The sequence below is a fragment of the Protopterus annectens genome, chromosome 14.part0 (genome assembly GCF_019279795.1).
Source record: "Protopterus annectens isolate FY-2018-M chromosome 14.part0, PAN1.0, whole genome shotgun sequence".
Classification (NCBI taxonomy): domain Eukaryota; kingdom Metazoa; phylum Chordata; order Ceratodontiformes; family Protopteridae; genus Protopterus; species Protopterus annectens.
Window position 1 is genome coordinate 863,203,433 of NC_056748.1, and position 25,521 is coordinate 863,228,953.

The 25,521-nt window shown below is 42.7% G+C and overlaps 1 protein-coding gene across 1 annotated transcript in view; it reads right to left on the minus strand.

Moving 5' to 3' along the window:
• The window catches only part of PPA1 (inorganic pyrophosphatase 1), a 316,559-nt gene that overhangs the window by 125,893 nt on the left and 165,145 nt on the right, over positions 1-25,521 (minus strand). The window contains exon 8 of the mRNA XM_044056626.1: positions 23,489-23,571. Within this exon, the coding sequence (XP_043912561.1) occupies positions 23,489-23,571 (83 nt within the window). The remainder of the gene's footprint in view (positions 1-23,488; positions 23,572-25,521) is intronic.

Genomic DNA, 25,521 nt, shown 5'->3' on the forward strand with positions numbered 1-25,521 from the left:
ACTAACTAGATCCATCAGTTCGTCAAAAGGTGGAGACACCCAAGAGGCAGAAGGTTGAGACCTGAAAGCCTTCAGGTACACAGACTCCTCATTAGAAGGGTTAACAGTGGGCCAGTCACACCTCTGCCTAAGAATCTCTACAATGTCCACAAAGGAGACATCATAGAACGACTTGGGGGACTGTTCAGACTCCTTGAGGTCCATGGCCGATGTCAAAGACTCATCCTGTGAGTCAATGTTTCTTCTTGCATAACCTCTTCCGGGGAGGCTCCTCGGAAGGATATTCTGGGGAAGCCTTGGAAGAGTGGGGGCGACCAGCCGATGGCTCCTGAGGCTGCAGGGTCTCTGCTGTCTCCAGAGAGAGTAGGGGCTGAGACTGAAGTGGGGGGCTGAGACTGAAGTGGGTGCCCTCGGGGGAAGAGTGATGGTGCCACTGGTAGGGGCTGGAGAATGAAACAGCATGCTCATCATCTCAAACGCCAACCTCTCCGGCTCCGAAGAGAAGCGGGTCGGCGTCAGTGCTGTCGGCTCAGAGACAGACGGAGGGTCTGAGCTCACCCTGACCAAAGCAGACTCGGAACAGAAGATAGATTCCAACTCTCCCTGTCGGTGCAGACAGGAGAGCTTTGGCCCCTGGACATGACAGACAGCACTGAGCGTGTCGGAGCCGACCCGGCTCAAAGGCAGCAACAAGGTGAGTTGGAGCCGGCATTTCTTCTGTTGGCACCAAGCACTCCAGCTCCGAAGGGCCAGTATGGCTTGGAGGAGGAGCAGCAGACAAGGGCAAAGCTGGGCCCAAGTGGCACCGGAGCAGACCGGGTCGGAACCAACAATAATTTTAAGGCAGACGACTTCAGGAGTCTCAGCACTACCCTCTCCACATCTTCTTCTGAAAGGCTCCTGGAAGACAGTTGGGGATTTTGACCTGGGGGGGGGGGGGGCACTGGAGACTTAATTGTTACGGAAACCAGTAGGGAGCTTACAGAACAAACACAACTCCTGTAAGTGGATGGCCCCCTAGGCAGTACACAGCTACTGTGGCAATCCGTTATGGACATCTTTTGGGAGCATTTCATGCACCTTTTGAACCCGAGGGTTTATGCTCCTTACTTTCCTTAGACATATTACACACACAACCCAGAGAGACTGAAAAAGAGAAAAGGAAGGAGGACTACGTCCTCTAACTCAACCGGGCCTAGCCCGGTGTAGTGAAACTAGGTTTTCTAACTTAAACAGACCAGAAAGGAAAGCACATACACACAAGAGAAACCGTAAATGACAATACATTTCTATATTCCTGAACAAAACAGGTAGTATACTTGCAATCTTAGTAAATTCACAAGCGGATCCCGCCAAGAACAATGTCACAAAGCAGAAACTAACTGCCAACAGGGACCAAAAAGGTCAGAACAGACAAGACAACAGAAGCCCCTGTTGACAAGAGTGGAAAACCGCAAATGCACAACTGTGCCTAAAACTAACTGGCACACAGGATACCAATAACTAGTAAACTAAGTTGCACTCAAAAAAGGGCAAACAATACAACTGCCTAATATATCAGGTTCATAGGTTCATACTAGGCTATCTGCCCTAGGGCATTTATAAGCCTAGCCAGAGTGTGTTTGGCTTTCGCCACCCATTTTAAATTAATTTTGCTATGCCCTTTTTCGAGGTTAGTATACTGTGCCTCTGTCTAACAGTGACACAGAAGTGATACCCGGGGTAAACCTACGATCTCCCATCCACTCAAAGATTCCTCTTGAAGAGGGTCAATGAGGGACTCTGCCTAACCTGGACTGGGATTTTATTCCAGAGTGAAGGGAGCCTCTGGGTTATGAAACTGTCCCTCCAGCATGTCCTATTTATTTCAGTGCTGAGGTTCAAGTCTCTCGAGCGCGTAGCTCGATGGGATTTGGATTTTCTGAGGTGCAGCATGTCCATTAATTCCGGGTTGGACATGGCTTTATACGTCAGGCACAGATCGCTTCTGAGCAGGCGGTATGCCACTGAGTAGAGCTGGAGTTTCTTTAACCGGGCAGCATATGGCATCTGTTTGAGCCCTTTGATCCCCTTGGTGAGGTACTTTTGGGGTCTTTCCAGTTGCTGCAGGTGCCTGGTAAGGTACATCCCAAAAGGGGCATTGTACTCAATTACGGGCCTGATGAGGGATGAGTAAAGAGGCACGATGACCTCCCCTGATCTAGATGTGAACCCCTTCATGATTAGGTGGGCTATATAAAATGTTTTTCTAACCACTTTGGCCACGTGGTTGTCAAATGAGAGATTGCTATCAACTTGGGTCCCCAGGTCCCTAATTACTTCTTCTGTACTTAATGGATTACCACCTATGTGGTAATTTGTGGGTACTTTTTTTGCCAAAGGGGATGACTATACACTTTTTGGCATTTAGCTTGAGGCCATGGCTCTGGCACCAGTTGTCTGTTTCTATGAGGCCCTTTTGGAGGATGCTTGTATCGGCTGGAGAGTCTATTATGGTGCCCAGTTTGCAGTCATCTGTGAACTTGGTCAGCCACAGTCCCTCCGTGTTGGCCTGTACCTCCGAGAAATATATACCGAACAAGAGAGGTCCCAGGACTGAGCCTTGTGGGACGCCACTTGTAACTGGTTTGGAGTCTGACATGGCTCCAGCAATTCTAACCATGTGGGTTCTGTCCTTGAGCCAGTTTGCAACCCATCTAGTGACATAGGGGTTTATATTTAAGCTGGTGAGCTTATCTATAATGCCCGAGTGGGGTATTGTATCGAAGGCTTTTGCAAGATCCAGGTAGGCTGTGTGGACCACCTTCCCCTCGTCAATGGCCTTGGTGACAGTTTCAAAGAAATCGACCAGGTTTAAGAGGCAGGATCTGCCCTTAAAGCCGAACTGGGTAGGATCCAGTGTCTGTAGGTCCCCAATATCTTTATTTAGGAGGTCCATGATGATCCTTTCCATAGCTTTGCAGACCAAGCTAGTCAGGCTTATGGGGCGATAGTTTCCAGGATCCGTTGAGGCACCACCTTTGTGGAGAGGGACCACTGCTGCTGTACGCCACTCTTTGAGTACATATCCTGTAGTAAGGCTGAGATCGAACAGTAGTTTTAGGTTTGGGTTTAGCTTTTCTTGGAGTTCATGTAGGACACAGCCCGGGACACAGTCTGGTCCCATTGATGCTGTGTTTTTTGCTTTGGAGAGGGCGGCTCTTACCCGAGCATCAGAGATGTCAGGGGGGAAGCACTCTGCTGGGATAGATATTTGCCCTTTTGGTGGGGAGAGGGGGGGGGGGGGGAGAAGTTTCCGCTGAACCTGTCAGCTAGGATGTTGGCAATGTCTGTGGGTTCGGTGTATTTTTTGTCATTTTGGAGTAATTCTGAGCATATCTGGGAATTCCCACCCAGGTTCCTAACATAACTAAAGAAAGCCTTGTGATTATCATTAGTGTCCTGTGCAATTTTTCTCTCGAAGCTGGCCTTAAACGATTTTATGAGTGCCCGTAGTTTTTTGCTAACACTGATCAGAGATGCCTTCCCTTTTTGGGATTTTGCTCTATCATGTAGTAGCTTCCCCCTTCTATTGTATAGTTTGTTTATGGCTGGGGTCCACCAGACAGGATGTCTGCCTTTGGAGGACTGGATCTTGGTTTTATTTGGGATTGCATGATCCATGCATTCCTGAAGGTGTTCATAGAATGCGTTTATAAAGGATTCTGCGGTCTGGGCCGTATTTTCCACAAGCCCGGGGGCTTTGAAGGATTCCACCTCGGTTTTGAGGAGTGTGAAATTTGCTTTAGAGAAGTTTTTCGCTGTGGTTTTCTGGGCAGAGGGTGGGGTCGGGATGTGAATATCCAGTGAGATTAGTTTATGGTCTGATCTTACCAGTGAGGGATACACTTCTGGTCTTGAGCATAGAATCCCCATGTTGGCGATTATCAGGTCCAGTACGTTTTCCCCTCTTGTGGGAGTGGTAACAAGTTGTTCCATAGCATTTGAGTTTATAAATCCTAGGAACCTTTGGGCTAGGGTGTTGGAGCTAGAGTAATGCTCCCAGTCTATGTTTGGGTAGTTGAAGTCGCCCAATATAATGGTGTTTGGAGAGACCTTCATATTTTCCAGTGTTCTCAGGAAGGCCTAGTGGGGTTCCTGGGTTTGGGAGGGTGGTCTGTAGCAGGCTATAAACTGGAAGGCAGTTTTACCCACTGTTAGTTGCACATGGATAGTCTCTGATGCTTCGTGCTGTGCCACCAACCTGGAGGTGTGGGTATCTTTGACGAATATTGATACTCCCCCTCCTTTTGTGGTTCGGTCCAAGTTTTGGGGCCGAAAAGCATGGTATGAGGTATAACCTGGTAGTGCTGGGGTGCTCTCGGGAGCCTAGAACCAGGTTTCTGTTACTGCACAGATATCGATGTTCTCCATGCTAAGGAGAGTTTTGAGTGCGTGCATCTTGAGGTTTAGACTTATGGCGTTGAGTAGCATTACTCTTAGTTTCTTATCCCTTGTGATACCTATGGAGGTGGGTTAGTCTTCTGAGCCTTGCCTAAAAAAGGCACTATGGGGGTAGCAAGAGCCTTTGCCAATATCCGAAAGCCCAGGGGTGACAGGTGCAAGCCGTCACTAGCAAAGCATCATGGCTTGTCGAGCATGTCATCCCAGGCTGACAGGCATTGGATCCCCTTTGAATGACACCAATACTTAAGCCAATTGTTGAAATTGATCATCTTGTCTTCATATTGTGGCATCATTCTTGGTGAGGGTAAGATGCTACTCAAGGTCAGGGTCATACCAGCCTGGGCTACATGCTCCAAGAGCTCCTCTACGTCTCTTTTCATGTAGTCCAGGGAGGTACGTCTCAGGTCACTCACACCAGCATGGACAATGATGGAGTCATATTTGTACTTGCCTTGGAGTGACCTGAGTGCTTGTGTTATGTGGCGGATCCTAGAGCCCGACAGGCAGCTCACCGTGACCTTCTCCTTGTTCAGCCTGGTGAGCGGGACGTCAGTGCGCCTGACGATAGAGTCACCTATTACAAGTGTATCAGGTGTGTTGTTTAGCCTTAAGGGCTGTGACTGTTCGACACACTGGCTTTGTGAGCCGTGTTGCACGTGTTTTGTTTTGGGGTAGCGGTTGCTTGGGTGTCTGCTTTGGAGGTCTCTGCTGCTTAGGCAGATTTTTATTTAGAGCCTCCGAGTATGTTTTTGTGTGCTTATGTGTTTGGTTTGCAGTCGTGGTAGGTCTATGTGAGACTGGAATTGTCGTGAGTGTGGTTTCCTTCTCCTCCTGACAGGTTACACCAGTACTGAGTTGAAAGAGCTTAGCCTCCAGTTTGGCTATATGGTTGCATCTCTCACGTGTTGGAATTTGTTGGGAGGAGGAGAGGGTTGTCTGTGTACATGAGGCAGTTGTAACATTGCCTCAAGATTCCCAGATTCACCAGCTGGACCGGAGAGGAGATTGACAACTGACCTTTGGACATGCTAGAATAGTACTGGGAATTCCTTTATAATTGAAAAAAGGGCCAATGGGGAACAAGGTACTCAAGGGGAGTTTGTGAGGGTGTAGTGCTTTTAATTTTTTAGTGCTGACTTGTGTAATTGTTTTAGTGAGCAAATGTCAGGTAACTTAAATGCAATGTGTTACAGGTAACTTAAATGCAAAAATGACAAACAGTAACTTTCTTTCAAGTGAAACAAGGAAATAAAGTACAGTAAGCAATGCAGATATCACTAGGGATCCACAGAAGCACTGTAAAGCCGCGTTTTAGGTGGAATTAGCATTTCAGGGAAATAACAAGCAAACAAGCATACAAACAAAGCTAGATACAGCAGTCCTGGATCTAGTCTATGCTACAGCAAACAAGGTGTACCAATTTCAGTAAGAAACAGTTCAAATATGCAGGCACTATAAGCCTTTAACCAGAAATTCCCAGCTCATAAGGGCAGAGTCCAGCCTCTCCTCCCACAAGAGTGCAGACCACGAACCTTCTTAATGTAAAATAACTGGCCTGAAGCCCAAGTGCTTAAACCAGAACTAATACACTTTTAGAATAACAGACACTGAGCCCTCAATCAGCAGTTCCCAACTTAGAAAGATGTAAGCTACCTGTCCTGCCACCACAGTGCAGGCCACAAACCTTCCTAATGTAAAACAACTGGCCTGAAGCCGAAGTGCTTAATCCAAAAAACTTAGAATGATAGCTATACTTTAATCAAGTTACTACCAAGCAGTAATAAATGCAATTGAATACTTTAAAGAATGCCTGGATTAGTGCTCAAGTTATACAAACAAAGCTAGATTCAGCAGGCCTGGATCTAGTCTATGCTACAGCAAACAAGGTGTACCAATTTCAGCAAGAAGCAGTTCAAATATGCAGGCACTATAAGCCTTTAACCAGAAATTCCCAGCTCATAAGGGCAGAGTCCAGCCGCTCCTCCCACAAGAGTGCAGACCACAAACCCTCTTAATGTAAAATAACTGGCCTGAAGCCCAAGTGCTTAAACCAGAATTAATACACTTTTAGAATAACAGACACTGAGCCTTCAATCAGCAGTTCCCAAATTAGAAGGATGTAAGCAACACTAAATATACAATAAAGGTTCTAATAAAGCATTTAAATAAGATAGAATATAAAGAATTTTGAAAAAACTTAGCCAGAGCCAAGAGAAGCACAACCAAACTCATCGACGTGGCAAATGAGATCTGGGGATTGTACTGGTGCACCATGGGATACCCGCTTAGCCATGAGCCAACTAGAAGTCTTCCAGCTTGTAAATCGGCCGAGTCGGAGTAGAGGATCGTCTCCGAACCTATATGTAAAAATGAAGGTGAGATCGGACTACCTAACATCCAAACTTACCCCAGGACTGCTGCCCCTGTACTACTAATGCTTTATCCCATACATGTGCCCCTTCCCACAAATTATCTAGATGACGACTCCAGTTATTCACATTGGGGTAATATGTAACTATTTACCATAGCGTGGTTAAGTGCAATCTCTAACCAAATATGATAGGTTAGAGGACAGAAAGGCTAGGCTTAAACGGCTCAAGTGCAACTAGCCTAGTGCTTACCTAAGCACCTATGAAATAAGTTTTTCCTTCCCATGTTATCCTCACTCTTCCTTCTCTCTCCACTTATACCTGAAACCTTCTGAACAGAATGGCAACTCCTCTCCCTATTACCTGAATACCCAAACAGGGGTAAATGATCTTACCAGATTTTTCCCTTAAGTTTTAGCTTTGTCTCTTGGGTCAAGCATGTCTATGAAGTTTTATTTACACCTTTTTAATAATCCATCTTCTTTTGAATGTGTGACACTACCCGCTACATTCCAAGTCATGACTTAAATTGCCCTCTTGCTCTTGTACCTACAAGCTAGATGGATGATCCCCCTCCTTCCAACCACCTGTGGGTAGCTTCAGTACCGATTCACATCTGTGATCACTGTCTCCATGTCCTTAGTCTGCTTAACACCCTGCCTTTCCTACAGGATTTGTTTTCCCTCATGCCCCCCCCCCCCGCCTTTCCTTTACCCTCCTTTTTTCTTTCCCCATTTTCACTCGTCCATCTTTTTGCTCCTGCAGATTGCGTTTCCTCTTTGTGGGCCCTGCAATCCCTTGCCCATCTCTCCATTTTTTTTCTGCACCCCCTCCCCCGCAATCTTTTTGAATTGTGTTTCTGGTCTCTCCCTTTACCCCTCCCTTTCAGTCTCACTTCTCAGAATATGCATTTCTTCAACCTTCGGAAATGATGCCCACACTTGTCATAAAACTAGTGAACTACAGAGGAGAGTCACCAGGGTCCATTTGTGCCCTTATGTTCTATCTGTCCTTTGTCCTCTCCGTCACTCATCTAGTCAGGATAAAACAGACGAACATCCATGGGTTTTGTTCAAGCAGTTTAATTACATACAAATGAATCACAAACTTATGAACAGACTGACTATCAGACTCTTGCATGTTTACACTCTGGCTGTTCTATCAAAATGGCACTGCTGCCTGCACATGCTCAGTATTTATATGCACATGCTTGCATCTGTAAATGCTTCTTAAAGGTACATACACACTGATCTACATCCTCCCTCTGACAAATGGTCCTTATATGAAATGACAGTACTCAATGACATGTAATTATACAGAATTATTTGACATGTAGTCATACAAAATTACACATAAAACAATCATGTCCAGGTTGCTGTTCATTTTACACTAAGTCTAGAAATATGACTTGACCGTGTAAAAGTCAGAATTGGAAATAGCAATGGGGACGGTCTTCAAGGAATGTTCAACTTTGGGGACAACTGGGACATCATCAGGAACGGGAATGGATACAGACACATGTTCTTTGGTCCGAACATTGTCAGGGCTGCTCTGAGATCTAGAGTCTGTATCACAGGTATGATGCTGCAATATAGTTTCCGATACAGGAAGATGTCTGCAGTTTATCCTGTACTCCATACCCTCAGAATTCACCAAGTAGAATCTCTGCTCGGTACATATACCTCTCACTTGATCAAAGCCCTTCTTAATTTGCATCCTCACTCTCACTCTTAACAAACGAAGAAATCTGCTCCTTTTATCACAGCTAAACTTCTGAGAAGAATCCTTCTTAAAAAGTTGGACTTTGATTGCTCCTTTGTTTTTAGCATTAGGCACCAGCAAACTAGAACTTGTAGGCAAGGTTGTTCTGGTTTGCCTAGACAGAGGTCTCTTAGCAGGTGAGCCAAGTAGGCTGTCATGGGGTATATTTTGGAGATTGAGTAAATTCAAGAAAATATTGTTTTTGTCGCACGGACATCTCCAGTAATTGTTTTGCACTCTGTACAGCACATTCAGCAAGGCTGTTTGACTGTGGCTATTCAGGACTGCTAGTAACGTGGATAAAGTCCTACTCTTTAGCAAATCTCAAACAACAAAACCATTGTCAGAACTGTGTGGACCATCATTGACTGAGAAATGACATTTCATCTTGGCAAATAAAAATAATAGCACTGGATGTTGTGTAGCAAACAGATCTCAAACCAGTTCGAATACGAGTCTACCAACACGAAGTAATGTTGACTGTTCCACTCAAATATATGTCAGTGGCTACGGTTGACCAGGGTAGTTCAGGAATTTGGCTTAGCTGAAGTGGCTCTTCTTGCAAATGCAGCTTAGTACTGTTGAACACTGAAGAAAGCACTTTGTGTCTTTTGCTAGAGAAGGTCAAAATACTAGTCCTCTCACCATTCTTGTGGTAGAAATGGAACCTGGGTGGCCGCAATGCAAAATCTGAAAGTCCTCACACTGCAAGTAGAAGCAACATTTGGACCTTTGAAAAGGATACCATACTCCATATCAGCATCTCATCTCATCTCTGTATGGAAAGTAAGGTTGTACGTCTGGTGGTACAAAGAATTGCTCTGAGCCATCCTACATTAATGAAGAGGTTGAGCTTTTGGAAAACTGGATCAGTCATTGTATGATCTCTCAGCACAAGTCTTGTGGTAGTAAAATTACGTGCTTCCATAAAGTCAAAATTCTCTGCCTCAAGCTGTTCTGTTGGATTTCTGGGCAATCTGGATAAAGTATCAGCCAGATAAAGTAGTTAACCCTTTGCATAGGCCATTTTGAAATTGCACTTTTGCAATTTGATAATCATTCTTTGCAGTTTTGCTTGAGCGGGATGCATAGGCTTCTTAGTGACTAGATGTCGATCGTCAGTTTCTATCTGGATTGCTCAACCATAAATATAATGGAACTTTGAACATGCGAACTGCCAAATGTTACTTCTCAATTTGAGCATACTGCATAAGTTTTAGATGCACAAGCAACAGGTCTGCCCTTTTGAAGAAAAACTGTGCCAGGACCGAACTTTGAGGTATCGCAAGAAAAAAAGTACAGTTGTGTACACTTACCATAAATGTAGATGTTGAGTGTGTTCACTGTTGCAGTCATTACATTTGGGTAATCTGCTGGCAGGTTGCCCTCAGTCGGCCTGGTTAACAAAGTCTTGGGTCCTGCGTCGGTTGCAAAATTATATATATATATATATATATATATATATATATATATATATATATATATATATATATATATATAGATATAGGAGGGTAAACCAGGACTGCAACAGTGAACACACACTAACCTACATTTATGGTATGTGTACACAACTGTACTATGTTCTTCGTGTTTCACTGTTGCAGTCATTACATTTGGGTAGATTCCCAAAGCTATGGTAGGGAGGATGGGTTTATACAGCATTAGGACCAGCTATAAGGCCCTGCAGGACAGCAGTGGCAAAGCCAGCTCTGGATTTAGAGAAGAAAGGTAAATGGTAACGTTTGGTGAATGTATGAACTGAGCTCCAGGTAGCAGCTTCTAGAATGTCTCTGGTAGGAACACCTCTGAGAAAGGCTGTAGAATTAGATGCAGCCCTGGTGGAATGAGATCTGATCCCCTGGGGGATAGTTGTACCATGGTGCATATAGCAGAAACGAATACAATGGCTTATCCATTTGGAAATAGTCTGCTTTGAAATAGCCTTTCCCTCTGCCCCTGCAGCAATTGCCACCAGTAGTGGTTCAGATTTTCTTATAGATTTTGTCCTGTTTAAGTAAAATCTCAGTTGTCTGTGTACGTTCAATGAATGCAGAATCCTCTCCCCCTTGTTCTGTGGATTGGGAAAGGAAGTTGGCAAATGAATGGTCTGATTAAGAGCCACACTGGATACCACCTTAGGCATGAAGGATGGATTAGTCCTGAGAGACGCCCTGTCCGCATGAAAAATAATGAAAGGCTCCACTGCCATAAGAGCCTGTAATTCAGAAATCCTTCTAGCAGAAGTGACTCCTAAAAGGAAAGCTGTTTTCCAGGAGAGAAAATTTTAAGTCTGCAGTAGCAGCTGGCTCAAAAGGAGGCAGAGAGTTTTTCCAATACAAAATTGAGGTCCAAGGCAGGGGTTGGAGCTCTCCTGGGTGGTCTTAAGTTTTTGGCCCCTCTGAGATACTGCTTGAGGGGAGGTTCTGTGTTGTAATGAGCTGAAATGGCTGAGGCATAGATTTTTATGGAAGAAAAAGACAGGCCCTTGTGAAGCATCTCAGTTAAGTATTGCAAAATCTGAGGAATATTGGGCACTGCTGTGCTTTATTCCCTGTGATGGATTCCAGGCACAGAATTTTTTCCATTTGTCAGCATAAGATTTTCTAGTACTAGGCCTTCTCGCCTCCAAAATGACATCCATCACAGGTTTGCTGAGGGACGCTAAGGGTGAATTTAGGTGATTAGCCACGCTGCAAGATTATAGTTTGGAGCAGAGTGTGCAGAATTTGGTTGTTCTGCTGAGATAGTAAGGTGTCTAAGGCAGGTGCCATGGTGGAATGTGTGACATTGCGCAGGGGTGGGTACCAGTGTTGGTGAGGGCAGTGTGGAGCAATCAGAATAATTTTTGGTTTGTCCTGTTTGACTTTTAGTAGAGCTTTGGAGAGCAGAGGAAGAGGGGGAAAAGCATAGACTGATAGGTTTTTCCAGCTGAATGATGGAGCATCCACTTTCCAGGCTTTTTTGTGAGGAGTTCTTGTGCAGAATTTGTCCAACTGATAGTTCTGGGGTGAGTCAAAAAGATCTATGTCTGGACCCCCCCCATTTGAGAGTCAACATGTTGAAAATCCGTGGTTCCAGTTTCCATTTGTGTGGGTCCATGAGATTTCTGCTTAGTTCATCTGCCAGAGTATTCAGCTTTCCTGGCAGGAATTGAGCTTGCAGTTGTGTTTGGTAGGTCAAGGCAGTGTTCCACAATGCCATGGCTAGTCTGCAAAGGGGGTAGGTGTGTGTACCCCCCTGCTTGTTTATGTACCACATAACTGTGGTGTTGTCTATATCAATTGTTCTGGATGAAGGTAGTTCTTGAAGGCTGTCAGTGCATTCTGTACAGCTAGCATCTCTTTGATTGATATGAAGGTGCATTTGATTTGGGCTCTATTCGCCCTGAATGCACTTCCCTGCCAGATGAGCCCCCCCATGCATTGTCTGATGCATCTGTAGTTAAGAGTTTGGGTGGCAGGGGGTGGAGTGAATGGCAGTCCCTTGTTTTGGTGGCAGGCCTCTGCCCACCATAGGAACTCTAGTTGCAGGCAAGGTACGATAGGAATCAGTTTCCAGGCTGCGACAATGCTGACTCCATAGATTTTTTAAGTACCACTGAAGTTTCCTCATATGCAGTCTTACATATGGAATTAGAAGAATGCAGGAGGCCATGAACCCCAAGGCTTGCAAAATTTGTCTTGCAGATAGCAGGGTTTTTGTGGCCACCTGTTTGATCTAAGTTACCAAATGAATTTGCTTTTCTGGCTTAAGGTAAGCCATCTGGGCAGTTGTATTCAAGCTTGCACCCAGGAATGTAATTTTTGAGAGGGTACCAGTTGTGATTTCTTTTCTTTTATGGTGTACCCTAGACAAGTTAGAACCCTTTTTACAAACGCCATATGCTTTAGAAGAATGTCCTTGTTTTCTGCCTGAATTAGACAATAGTCTAGGTATGGATATATCTGAATATTTCTTAGCCTGCAATATGCAATTACTGGAGCCAGGCACTTTGTGATGACCCTGGGCGCAGTAGATACGCAAAAGGGCAGTGCAGAGAACTGGTAATGCAAGTAGCCTGCTATGAAGCGGAGGTATCTTCTGCAAGATTCCCGGATTGGGATATGCAGGTAAGCCTCTCTAGATACCCAACCAGGCATCTTTGCCTAGCATAGAAAGTAACTGCTGAGTCAGCATCTTGAATTTTGCAATGTCCAGAAATGTGTTTAGAAGTCCAGAATTGGATGCCATGATTGGTCTTTTCTGGGTACCAGGAATAGTCTTGAATTGAAACCTTGTCCCTTTTTCCTCTTCTGGTACTGGTTGAATAGCCCTCATGGTCGTGAGGGACAATACTTACTTGTTTCTGAGCCTCTGCCCACTGATTTGGGGGCAGGTCTGGCCATCCATTTGGGATTGGCAACATGTGGAAATTAAATCTGTATCCCTGGGATAATATATTTAAAACCCATTTGTCCTGGATTATAAGCTGCCAGTTTCTTGAATGAAGAGCCAGTTTTCCCCCCAAAGGGGCGGCAAAAAGTGCTTGGTGAGTGTAGAGGGAAGTCATTCAGACTGTTTACCATAGGGAGGTGCCTTGTTGTTTCCAGATTTGGAGGTGGAGGCACCCCATTGTTTTGTTCTAAAAGTCCCTTGTGACTGAAACCTGGAGCCTTTGGAATGTCTGGTTTTGACTTGAATGGCTCTCGAAGGAACTGGAAAGGACCAATTCTTAGTAGGCCAGTGCCTACTAAATCTTGGAGGTTGCACTTGTAAGAAATCTTTCATAGTTTGCACAGATTTAGCTTCATCTTCCATCTTTTTTAAAACTTCTTCAGCCTTATTACCAAAGAGACGGTCCTGTTGTAAAGGAGCATCCAACAATTTTGCTTTAACATGATCAGGCAGAGTTTGCTCTTTGAGCCAAGCATGCCTTCTTAGCACAGACCCAGTTACAGCAGCCCTGCAAGAGGCCTCCAAAGAATCAAAACCACATTGCAAAGTATGTTTTCCAACTTGTTCAGCTGAATGCAATAAATCTTGTAAATCTTTATTTTCCACATAGTCAGAAATTATCATTTTTTGTTTAAGCAGTCCCATGATTTGCTGTTTATTTAAGCATATGAAATTGACAGTTTAAAGCCCTGATTGCCAAGGTTGCAGACGTGTAAACCTTCTTACCCAATCTATCCAGCTCCCTGGCATCTCTATCTGAAGGGCAGTAGAGACCTTAATGCCCTTGGGACCCTGAGAAATGGTTTCAGGATCTGCAATAGGATTTTTGAAAAGGAATTTGTGGGAGTCATGAACCCTGTAGTATCGGTCTGCTTTACAAGGAGCCGGAAGCAGAGAATCAGGAGCCATACTAGATTCTGAAAAATCAACAATGTCTAGAACAGGAGGGTATAGCCAAAGGCCTATGCTGAGGAAGAAGAAAATCCCCAAGTCTCTGCTTAGATTCAGAGAAATCCTGACTTTCCCAGTGGAAATGTTCCCTTAAGGTATGTAAAGTTTCCCCAAAAGAAAAATCCTCAGGGGAAGAAGCAGAAGGAATGGAATCTACTACATCAGAGTTCTCATAAGTAGGTATAGACAAATCCTGTTCATTAGAACAGTCAGAAGAAATAGAATCCTGTTCAGAAGATTCATAACCAATGTCTTGCCTAGGCCTCTTAGGAGGGGGTGGCTACCCCTGATCAGAGTAATTAAATCTTCAGCCATTTTGATCATTTGTTTTTTAGGCATAGGGGCCTGCACATGTGGTCCATGCATCGTTTTTTTTACACATAGATGTAGATTTTGGCCTTAGTTTTGAAGATGGCGTCTGTTTAATATACAAATCTGTAGGCCTGAAAACACCCTCAGAAGCCGGTGCCTGCACAGCGGCTCCGGACCCATCTAAGGTAGAGACATCTGCGGGTTCAATACTTAAATCATCTCGCGGCATACCGGACTCTGAATGGGTCTCAGTAGAGGCCTGCGAATCAAAAGTAGCGGGTATCAGGGGCTACGAAAGTGCCTCAGAGTACCGGCATAACTAGCGACTGGCTTAGAAGCGTCATCAGTTTTGGACCTAGATGACCTGTCTCTTTTTCTTTGCATTTTTTAGGTATTCCGGTAGCCGGATTGCTAACGGACAACATTTTTGGATAGTTAAATCGTGACCCAAAATATTTAGAAGCAAAAATATGCCGGCGTTTAATAGTGCGTTGATTAAATCTAGCATAAAACTGACAGCAAGGTACGCTGTGGTCAGGGCCTAGGCAAGGAATACAGTACAAATGAAAATCCTTGTGGTATTTGCTTCCCACAAGTAATGCAATTAACTTTTACTGACATTAGTAAGGAGCAAGAAAAAGTTTCCTCAACGGGGTACTTAGCTTTTTAGTTGAACCTTCGGTTCTGAAACTCGAAAACGAAAATTTCAGGATTCGGCCCACCGGCACCGCGCAGCAAGAAAGACTGATGTAATGGCGCCGGCTGCATGTTTTTATACCCCTGACGACCTGACGCCATGGAAGAAGGGACAGCAACCAATGCAGGACCCAAGACTTTGTTAATGAGGTCAACTGAGGGCAACCTGCCAGCAGATTACCCAAATATAATGACTGCAACAGTGAAACATGAAGAACATCTACTGGTTTGTGGACAGCATACTATCTCAATGTAGGCAGGTTAGCAATTTGCTGTTTGAGTTTATCAAATGCTCTCTGGTGTTGTTCTAACCATGCAACATTTTTGCCTGTCCGCTCTCAAAGATACTGATAACTCACTAAAGTCAGAAATTTGCTCAAATTAACCATACCAAGAAAATGCTGTAGAGCTTGGACATTGTCTGGAGCTGGCATATCAAGAAGGGCTGCTTGTTTAGAAGGATCTGGTTGTAAGCCTGCACTGGTAAATTAATGGCATACATAAGTAACGTCTGGTAGTCTGAATATACATTTCAGAGGGTTGAGCTCTAAAATTCACTTGACACGCGCTGTCCAGAACTTTCTTGAGGTTTCTGTCATGCTCTGCTTCGCCACTGCCTCCAACCAGTAAATCAACTCTTGCTCACTGATAAGCCTGAAAAAATTTGCTACATTGCACGCTGAATCACTGGCAGAATTTATTCCAAAAGGCATCCTGAGGAATATGCATCTACCAAATGGGGTACTGAATGTAGTCAGTAGTGAAGAGTTGTGATAAAGCATTACTTGCCAAAATGAACTCTTTGCATCCAAGACAGAAAAAAAGTGGCATTTGGCATGAGGGTTGCAATCTCCTCAACTATACGCATAAGGATTATTAGGTCTGTTTAATGCCTTATTCAAGACTCTTGGGTCAATGCATACTCTGATTTCATCTGAATTTTTCTTGTGAGCAGCTACCATAGAAAACACCCACTTAGTTGGCCCTGTGACTGGACAGATCACACCTGCAACATTTTGTCTAACTGGACCTTGACTTTGTCCTGCATAGCTATTGAACTTGCTGGTCTGAACACTGGACTGACCTCTGGGTCTACTTTCATGGAGTAGACAACCAAAAGTTTGCCTAGCTTGTCATCAAAACCATCAGCCTACTCTGAAAAAAATAGTGTCAGTGAAGCTGGAACTGGGACGTGCTCATATGATGGACTTCTTTGGTAAAAGAAAGCAGTTTCATCCTCAAACTGTCCGAGACCCAATAATGACTGCACAGGTCTTCTAACTACATAAAATTGCAAGCTGTATCTTTTCCCAGCCGAATAGCATGAAAACACTACTGAGCCTTCGATTTGAATCTCTTCACCTCCATAAGCTTTGTGCAATTTGCCAAATTAAATTGTTCACCAGCTCTCACTTTAGCAAATGTTTCGGCTGACATTACATTACACTTTGAACCAGTGTCTACTTTGATCACTGTGGGTTGACCACTGATCATGACAGTGCAAAATACTTCATTCTTTGCCAACAAATCTACCGCATTAACCTTTTCACCGACCACTGATGCACCATCTACATAGAAAGTAGGGTTGCAGCTCTCTAAATGATCGACTTAGCTTTTTGAGTGACCTTTGTTAACTGAATGAGACTATTTACAAAATATTTGAAAATAATTCCATTTTTTTTTACACTTGTAGCATTGCTGACAAAATGCTAAGCACCTCTAACTCATGATTGGCACCACAATTACAACAGTTAATAAGACTTGACTTTGGTTTTGCTGATTCACTCTTACTGTACTGTGCATGCTCTTTTCACTGAGCTAGTCCTGGAACTTGCTAGAAAGCTATGGGTTTTTCCTGCCACACCCACAGGGGTTGCTGCTCCTATGTGCTTAGGCCTGTTTCTGCTTGCCATGTGTTGCATGCTGTCTACGTTTGCTCCAAAGGCTGTTGAAACCATGCTTTTATCACTTGCAAGCATACTTGTGTGCCTTTCTGTGAGCTCACGGATTTGAAAAATCTCTATAGCTTTGCTTAACGTTCAATCACTGTCACGAAGCAAAATCTTTCCCACTGCAGCACTATTAACACCAAACACAAGCCTGTCCTTTATTAACTCATCTTTCAAGTTACCAAATATGCACGTTTTAGCCTTGTTTCTCAAGTCAGTGATGCAAGCTGCAAAAGTTTTACCTGGCTTTTGGTCTCTTGTATAAAATAAGTGCCTCTCTAATGTAACATTTGTCTGGGGGTTGTACATTTGTCTAAATTTACGTTTTAGGCAGTCAAGGTTCTCCCCTGATTCAGCCGGTACCACAGTTTGACAGTTTTCCCCTTCTCCTGCATATACTTCTGGTGCATACACAAATGAACGTGGTCTTTCAATAGCTTCTGTCCCAGCTATATTAAGCAAAATTAATGCCCTTGTACATGCATTTTTGTCAGAAAGCTACTTGTATGAAAATATCATATTCCTGCTCAAATACTCTCCAATTCCCTGCTATATTATGGTTAAACACAAGTGGACCTGGTCTGCGACCTCTGCCATCTCAACACACAATAGTGAAGGTGTTTGAAATTATGTATGAACATGCACACAAATATATATGCCAGAACTTCGTGCCAGTACTTGTAACTGCCCAATAGCACAACAAGCTCTTTGAAATAACTGCACTTTGCCAAATAAATCTCCGTAGCACAAGAAATCACTGTACTTTTGTGAAAGTACTTATTGTAAGAAATATTTTGAAATGACTGTACTTTGCAAATAAACTGAAGCTCAGAGTAAAAAACACTTTGAAATGGTGGCTTTCTGCGAATAAATGCACACAGCACAAGAAAACTTTCAAAAATGGCTGTACTTTGACTGCCCCTTGCAATACAACTGTACTCTGCACACAGCAACTCTGAAATAATTGCACCACAATAAAGCACGCACTCTGCAAACACTTTGCACACACATACTTCAAACAACTCTAGTTAGGCTTTGAATGGCTTTGGTCAATGCAAAATAGTAGTTTTTGCCCAAACACCATCTTTTACTAAAAACATGAAGTTGCCTTGATTTTTAAGCTTAATTAATTTCCCCTTTTATTGTACTCATTATGCCCTTTTAATCTCTTATGCCCATTACACATCTCTTTTGCCAGTTTTAACTTTAAGCATGCTCGTTATGCAAACGAAAGGTAATTCTGAGCCACATATAAATAGTTTTACTAGTTTTATCAAATATAGTTTCGAACATTTCATTTAATGATGCATTTTCTGCCTTTCGTTTGCTTAATACGTTTTGTGCTACTTGTTTGATTAGTAATGCGTTTTGTGCCTTATAAATGTGCCGCTTCATTTCCTTTGTCAAATAAATAATTTGTGCAGTTTTCTTTACCTTTAGCTCATTTCTGGCCCTTGTTTGTCTGAGCTCCGTTTCACTCAACCTGCTTAATCTGCCTTCACCTTCAACTCCGCACCTCATGGCTTGAAGTTGCACTCAATCCCGGTTCTGACACCATGTCGTTCATCTGGGCAGGATAAAAACAGATGATCAGTGGGTTTTGCTCAAGCAGCTTTATTACACACAAACACATCAGTAACTTCTACTTAAACTTATAAGCAGACTACCACACTCATACATGTTAACACTGACTGTTCTCAAAATGGCACTGCTGCCTGAATGTGCTCAGTACTCATATACACATGTTTACATCTGGAAACGCTTCTTAAAGGTACATACACACTCTCTGATCTACACCCTCCTCATGCCAGTACTTTAGCCACTATTTTGTAACCATCATTCCTCATACCTATTGGAGAGATGTTTGGGCCTAGCCTCCACCCCAACTTCTCTGCCTCGTGGATCACATCTGGTTCATTTTCTGAAATTATTTTTTTTATTTGCTTGTAGGATGGTGTTGCCAGTCTGCAGAGCACTGTGGGTTAGGCTATTGCTGCTGCAAGGTCTTTTCTTGTGTGCTTGGTGTCAATGAAAGTATCGGGTATCTATTCATTACTTATGCCTTCAGCTTCCAAAGATCGGTTATACTTACCAGCCTTGCGTCTGTGTGCTTTAATTTACACTTGACCCCTATCGTTTTCACAAGATATTTTAGGCATACGCTTTACAGCTGTTATGGTATAGTGTCTGCTAAATTGCAGAAAATAAATGATACCTGCCTTTATATCCAGGCAAAGTAGCAATATTTTGTCAGAGGAATTACTACAGTCCTTACATACCAGAAAGTCAGTCTACACCAAAGCAAAGTCCTAGCAGTCAGTCTTCTGAATAAAATGTATAAACCTGCCACAGATCTTCAGGAAATAAACACTTGTGCTTTCTCTAGTTCAGGGTGTCTTGTAGCACGTGTTAACAGCTGTTAAATGATGTGCAGCATGCAGACAGAGCTCTCCATTATAGTACAGCTGCATTCCCCTAACTCTTTTTGCTCTATAAGTTTCCCCAATGACGTTTGGGGATCTGTTTTCTTTATAGCCATGCCCCCCTTGCTCTTCTTGCTGCACCAACGTGCTGAGCACTTCCAATCTTGTGCAATTAAGCTTTCACAGCCTAGAAGAAAAGAGGGACAGCAGCACCTGTACAATATCCATGCTGTACAGCTAACAGTCATCCATTAGCATCGGAGTAATGACCCCATGGCATAATCTACCACTATGCTTACTCAATAGAAAATTAACTTAGAATTCAGTCTAACTATGCACCAGTCCCTCCAAACTAACTGAAAACCTCAGGAGAAAAACAAGCAAAAGTTAAAAAAAAATTCACAATAGCTCTAATGCAGAGAGTAGTGAAAGCAAGAACTAATGCAGGCTCCTAGCAATGGGGGGTTATACAGCAATACCTTGCATATCAAAATACAGTACCAGTGAATTCTTGCACAAGATCACAATAGGCCTCCATGGGGATATAGGCACAGCTGATGAAACTAATACACACAAAGATAAAAACAAAGCATGACTCACTGTTACAGTGGCCCTCTTAAGATACTAAAATTCTACAGCCAAGACCTTCATTTATTATAGCCACCACTTAATACTTTGTGTTAATTTTACACTGCTGATAATTTTACTGTTGCTATAATAATTTAAAATTTTGTTACAGAGCACCACTGTTTGTACTTGCTACTTTGGACTGCACTCCCACTAAGGCTGTGTGTCCATGGCTGGAAAATATTAGTGAAATCAACTAACCTGGCAAAAGCGTGATAAGAGGCTCCTTTCCTCTTAATGTGAACGCGAGAGCTACGCCTGCTGCATTACTCACAAAGCCACCATATAGGCAGATTACAAGCACTGCTTGTACTACTCTAACCACTAAATACAACTGTAAACTTTAGTGCAGTGTGGTTATCGAATTTCACAAAATAATGTTTCAGTTATAAAGGGACTTATCATTCTGCTCTACAGCAAACATACCTCAACTGCTCTGTAAATATGGCTAGTTTGCAACAAATTAACACAACTTAACTCTGGTGAAACTACTATTAGCTAGTTCAAGAACTACTTGTAAAATTGATCCTTTCAGGTATGTGTTAGCAACTCCCTCTCCGGCTCAGGTACAATTCTTTACTGGAATTCCTCAAGAATCAGTACTTGGCCTCTTGTTCTTCACTTTTCATAAACAAATCCTCTGTACGCCTTACTGACTGCAATTTAGCCATGTATACAAAAGATACTCCTCTCATAGAAAATAAAAACAGCAGATAACCTTAATTAAATCTTCAAGAAAAATTAAATATGTACATGGGCTACTGACTCCTTATCAACTCCAATAAAACTAGTATCATGCTATTCATCTCCCCCTTAACTCCACATCCTGCCACAAATACTTCTAAAAGGTAAAATAATACTACCATAAGCCCCAATGTAACTTACCGGTAAAGTACTATCCCAACTAAAACTCTGCTACAGACCCATCCCACATCATTACTCCCATGCTCAGAACTGCTAAGAATACTGTCATTCCCAAGCTAGAATACCACTTCCCAATTATGTCTCCATTCGACCTGTTACCCTCCTAGCAAACCAAATGCATGCATCACTGCTGCATGTTACAGAAAACCAAACGGTTGCCTGTTCCCAGTCATGACACACTCCTTTTTGGTTCACTACTTTACAAAATCCTAAACTCAGGATACTGAGTACCTTCAGAGAGAAATTACCTAGTAGGAGAACCAAATCTCTTAGACATATCAAAAACACTACCGTAAAGAGACCCTCCTTCAAGACAATAACTAGTGAATCCTTCTCAGACAGGACAAGCCACCTGGAACCACGTACCCAGATCTAAACAATCATTTCCTGAATTTGACGGCACTATACAGGCACACATGCCAAAAGCACACTGCACCTACTTTTGAAACAAAAGCTGATACACCAGCACCCAATGATATAACTGACAATAGGGAAACTTGTATTAATCTAGACAAATGAAACTATTAATGCACTTTGATGCAGAGCTACACTCTCCATGTATAGTGTTTCATAATCATAGATTCCATATATTTCTACTAAACTCAGATTTTACAAAACTGTTTTAACACTTTTATTAAGCTTATTCTCTTGTAATGTATTTCTTGAACATCAATTAGCTGCACCCTGATCGGAACTGAAAAGGGCCAGTAGACCAGCTCACTGACCAGGCTGGCTAGCTAACAAAGTACAACCCCTTACAGGCTGTATAAATATCCTTAAAGCAGACTTCAAAACAAACGGTAACCTAGACTTCTGTACTCAGTCCTAGACAGACATTTAGCCTGTTTTTGTAAGGGCAGGGATGCTCATGGCAGCTCAAAGTATGCACCACTGGATAGAATAGTGATCCAGTGATTAAGTTACAAATCTCAGAGCTCCAAGGTCCCGGGTTCAAGCCTGACCTCTAGCTGCTATCCAAGGAGTTTGCAAGCTCCCCCTGTACTCATTAAAAAGTTGCAAGATACTCCAGTTTACTTCTACATTCCATTAAATGATGGAGGACTGGTTACTCTAAATTGACAGTGCAACAGACTTGCCCATGGAGCCTAGGCTGAAAAGGCTATGCATTGGAAAAGTTCATTCAACTGGTTAGATCATCTTAAGACCACCCAATAGAGGCATCTTCTGGAGTTGGTCCTTTTCCTATTCTTAAAACCTATGAACAAAGTCAACAAAACAAGCTCCATATACAGACCTACTGGTAAAACCAAGTATATTGAAGTGTGCAAAGATGATACATGTTTCATGGAAAAATATTTAATACTCGTTACTCTATAAAGGAAACCTTTTATCAACTTCCATCTCCTACGTACCATCTTTAGCATGGATAATGAATATATTTTCTTATTACACCCTGGTAAACCAACACATTTTTGCTATCACTCACTATTAAAATAAATATGATCAACATGGTATGGTGCTCAATACAGTTAGAGGAATAGGATCAACAGAAAGGTGATGCTTCCCACTCAAATGATACCTACGTGTAGTACCTGGACCATTTCTGGGAACCATATAAAAAAGTCAACAAGCAATGCAAATTTATCAAAGGCAATGGGTCAAAAGAATAGGGACATGAAGACTTTTGCAAGTAGACAATGGAAGAAAAAATGGCACAATGGTAAGAACTATCAGAACAGTGGAGGGTGTAGGAAGATGTGGAGTAAAGGAATCACTTTTTCACAGCGGTTAAAGTCCAGGTATGCTGGGCACAGATTAGAGTATACCAATAGTTTTGATGATGTGGGGAAAAGGCCTGGAAACAAGTAGGGGAGCAAGATGCATATGACTGGTACAATAGTGCAGACTAATGGCCACACTCCAAGCGCACCATGCCCCTCGGACACACAGCACACACCCCCATGCACAAACACATTCTATTCATTTGTTTGAAATCTCAATGTTGGATAGGGGATTTTGTCCTTCCTCCACTGTGCGATCCCAGAGATGGCATATAAAATTAGCAGGGGGTGTGGAGGGAAGCAGCCCATTACAAAGGTTTCAATATTTTGAGTTTAATATTGTGCATCTGTGCAACACACACACCTGAAAAACTCTCTTGTAAAAACAAACTTAAAGTAGCCTTTTAGATTCAGTAGCAGCAGACTCCACTGAAATATTAATGCTGCAGTGTTTAGCCCAGCTTGTGGAATACTACATTATTGTAATTTATAATTGTACCACCTGTGCATTATGCTCCTCACATTGTACTTCAACAATCATATATGTCAAGACAGAGCAATACAAAACCATATAGACGGCAGTGGCGAAAGCAGTTGCAATGAAAGCTCTTCTCTTCTGGGTCACATCTGTAGAAGGAGCCCACAGATGGGCTAGTCAACTGGCAAAAAAATAACTTTATAATGGAGATTATATCAAGACAATATTATTCTGATCAGTGCATGTTTTAATAAGTATGACCCACATGCTAGTATATTTTTAAAATGACACATTACTGAAACATCTTGGAAAGTATTATAGGATACAATACTGAATATTAAATAGTACCTGTAATTCTACACGTGGCTGCACTTACCAGCAGATTTCTGTTCCATGTTCCTTTCCTACTAGCGCCTTCCAGTGTTCATGAGTGTTCCCTATTGCATTAATTGCAAAGTCCTACACAGAAAAAATGCAAAATATAGTTATAAACATAATACAATTCCAAGATCGGGGTCAAAGACCCACTGCTGTCACAAAATGTATTATAAAGGGCCAAGAGTACAGATTCACAACACCAAAGCCTGGGTTTACAATCAATGCCCACAGTGACATGAAAGGGTTTTTGCTCAAGAAGGCATTTCTCAGAACCAAAAAGGTCTAAATCCACAAAACAGTAATAAAGCCAAGCTTCAACTTCTAGGTCCCCATCAGCATCCACAATTTTAGGGCCAACAGATCAATCCCTGGGCATGCTAGTGTGCATTAAAACTACAAAAAAAGTGTGCATCTCCAGGGTTGGATTAAGGGAGACATGCCAATGCCTGCAACACAGCATCCCAGGAATAAGAAGCTGTATTCACATCCGCAGCCCTAACAAGTCTGGATTAAGATGCTGCGCTCATAAGTATTCACAACATTAGCCAGACTTATCCAGAACACACTTGAAACTGCACACAAGTGCTGACTTCCAAAGTAGGACTAATCTGTTTTACCCCAAGAGTCGGACAGCAGATGCACCAAGAATTTAATCTTTCCTCATGATGGTAAAACCTCTGATGTGGCACAAACAGACATGGTGTGCATCCACATGCAGCACCACCTACTTGAGGGAAAAAACATGTTGCATGTGCATATTAACTTTACGAAGCAATCAGAAATTAATTAAGCTGAGCAAGCCATCCTCCCAAGCCCAGTTAAGGAGCTGTGCCACATCATCCCTTGGTCTGAGGAGTTGTGCCAATACAGTATCTCAAACATCTGGGTTAAGAGGCTGAACACCACACTATCCTCCTCCATACAAAGCCTGGATTACAGTGCTGTGCCAACACATGCACTGCCACAAGCATGAATCAAGGTATGTGCCCACATTACACTGCCCAAGTCTAAATTAAGGTGCAGTGTTCATATCTCCAAAGTCTGCATTAAAAGGGATTTGGTCAGAAAAAGCAGGCCTGGCCTCTAGTCTAGATCGAGGGGCTGTGTTCACATCAGCATCCTCCTGCTCAAAGTATTCAAGCCTGTACAGACTGCAGTCACACAAATCACCCCATTAGCAATGGTTTAGAACAGTGTCCACTCCACCATTAGAATGGATATGGATTAAGGGATATATGCTCACTTCAACTCCTTAAGCATTACAGAACGGGTACAAATATTGATGCAGTCCTCACTTTCCCTGCAGCTAAAACTGCAGATCTTCAGGAGATTTAGTGGTGTTTCATATGGGTGGATATCTGTACTAGTAGTTCCACTTCATAAAATTGTATTTCAAGTGATTTTGACATTAAAATTACATTAAAATGGCATGCTTGTCATAATAGCAAACCTGATGAGAAGTTAAGTGCTTTTTGGAGGAAGAAATAAACAGTGAGAAGGCTCAAGTAGGGATGGCTTGACCAGTAACTGGAGAGGATGGAATGAAAATATTACGACTTAATACAAAGACAATATGGACCTACCTGCTGAAGAATTTACCAGAACTGTTAGCTGGATGTCGGAAGTATAAAGTTGATAACTTTTGCATGACTGCAACTTACAGCATGTTTTCAGTTAACCAAATACTGGTGAAGAGATGAAAGAACTTTGTAAATTGTTTAAAGTAAAAGTTACCAAAAGTAAATACCTGATCCAAAGATGCAGAAATGGGTGAAAATGACTTCTGAAACCCACTCCAAAAACTTCCATTTAACCCTGCACATTTTCCAAGCTTAAGCTCTCCAAGAAGCCATAATTATCGCAACCACATAAGGAGGGAACAGAGTTCCTGACCATTACTGGAACTGGAGAAACCAAGCGATTAAATGAAGGGACAACATCTAAGAGAGGCAGACTGGATGGTTGAGTTATCAGACAGGAACCCAAAGGAGAATTGTCTCCTTTAGGTGAGGCCACAGCAAGGGGAAACAA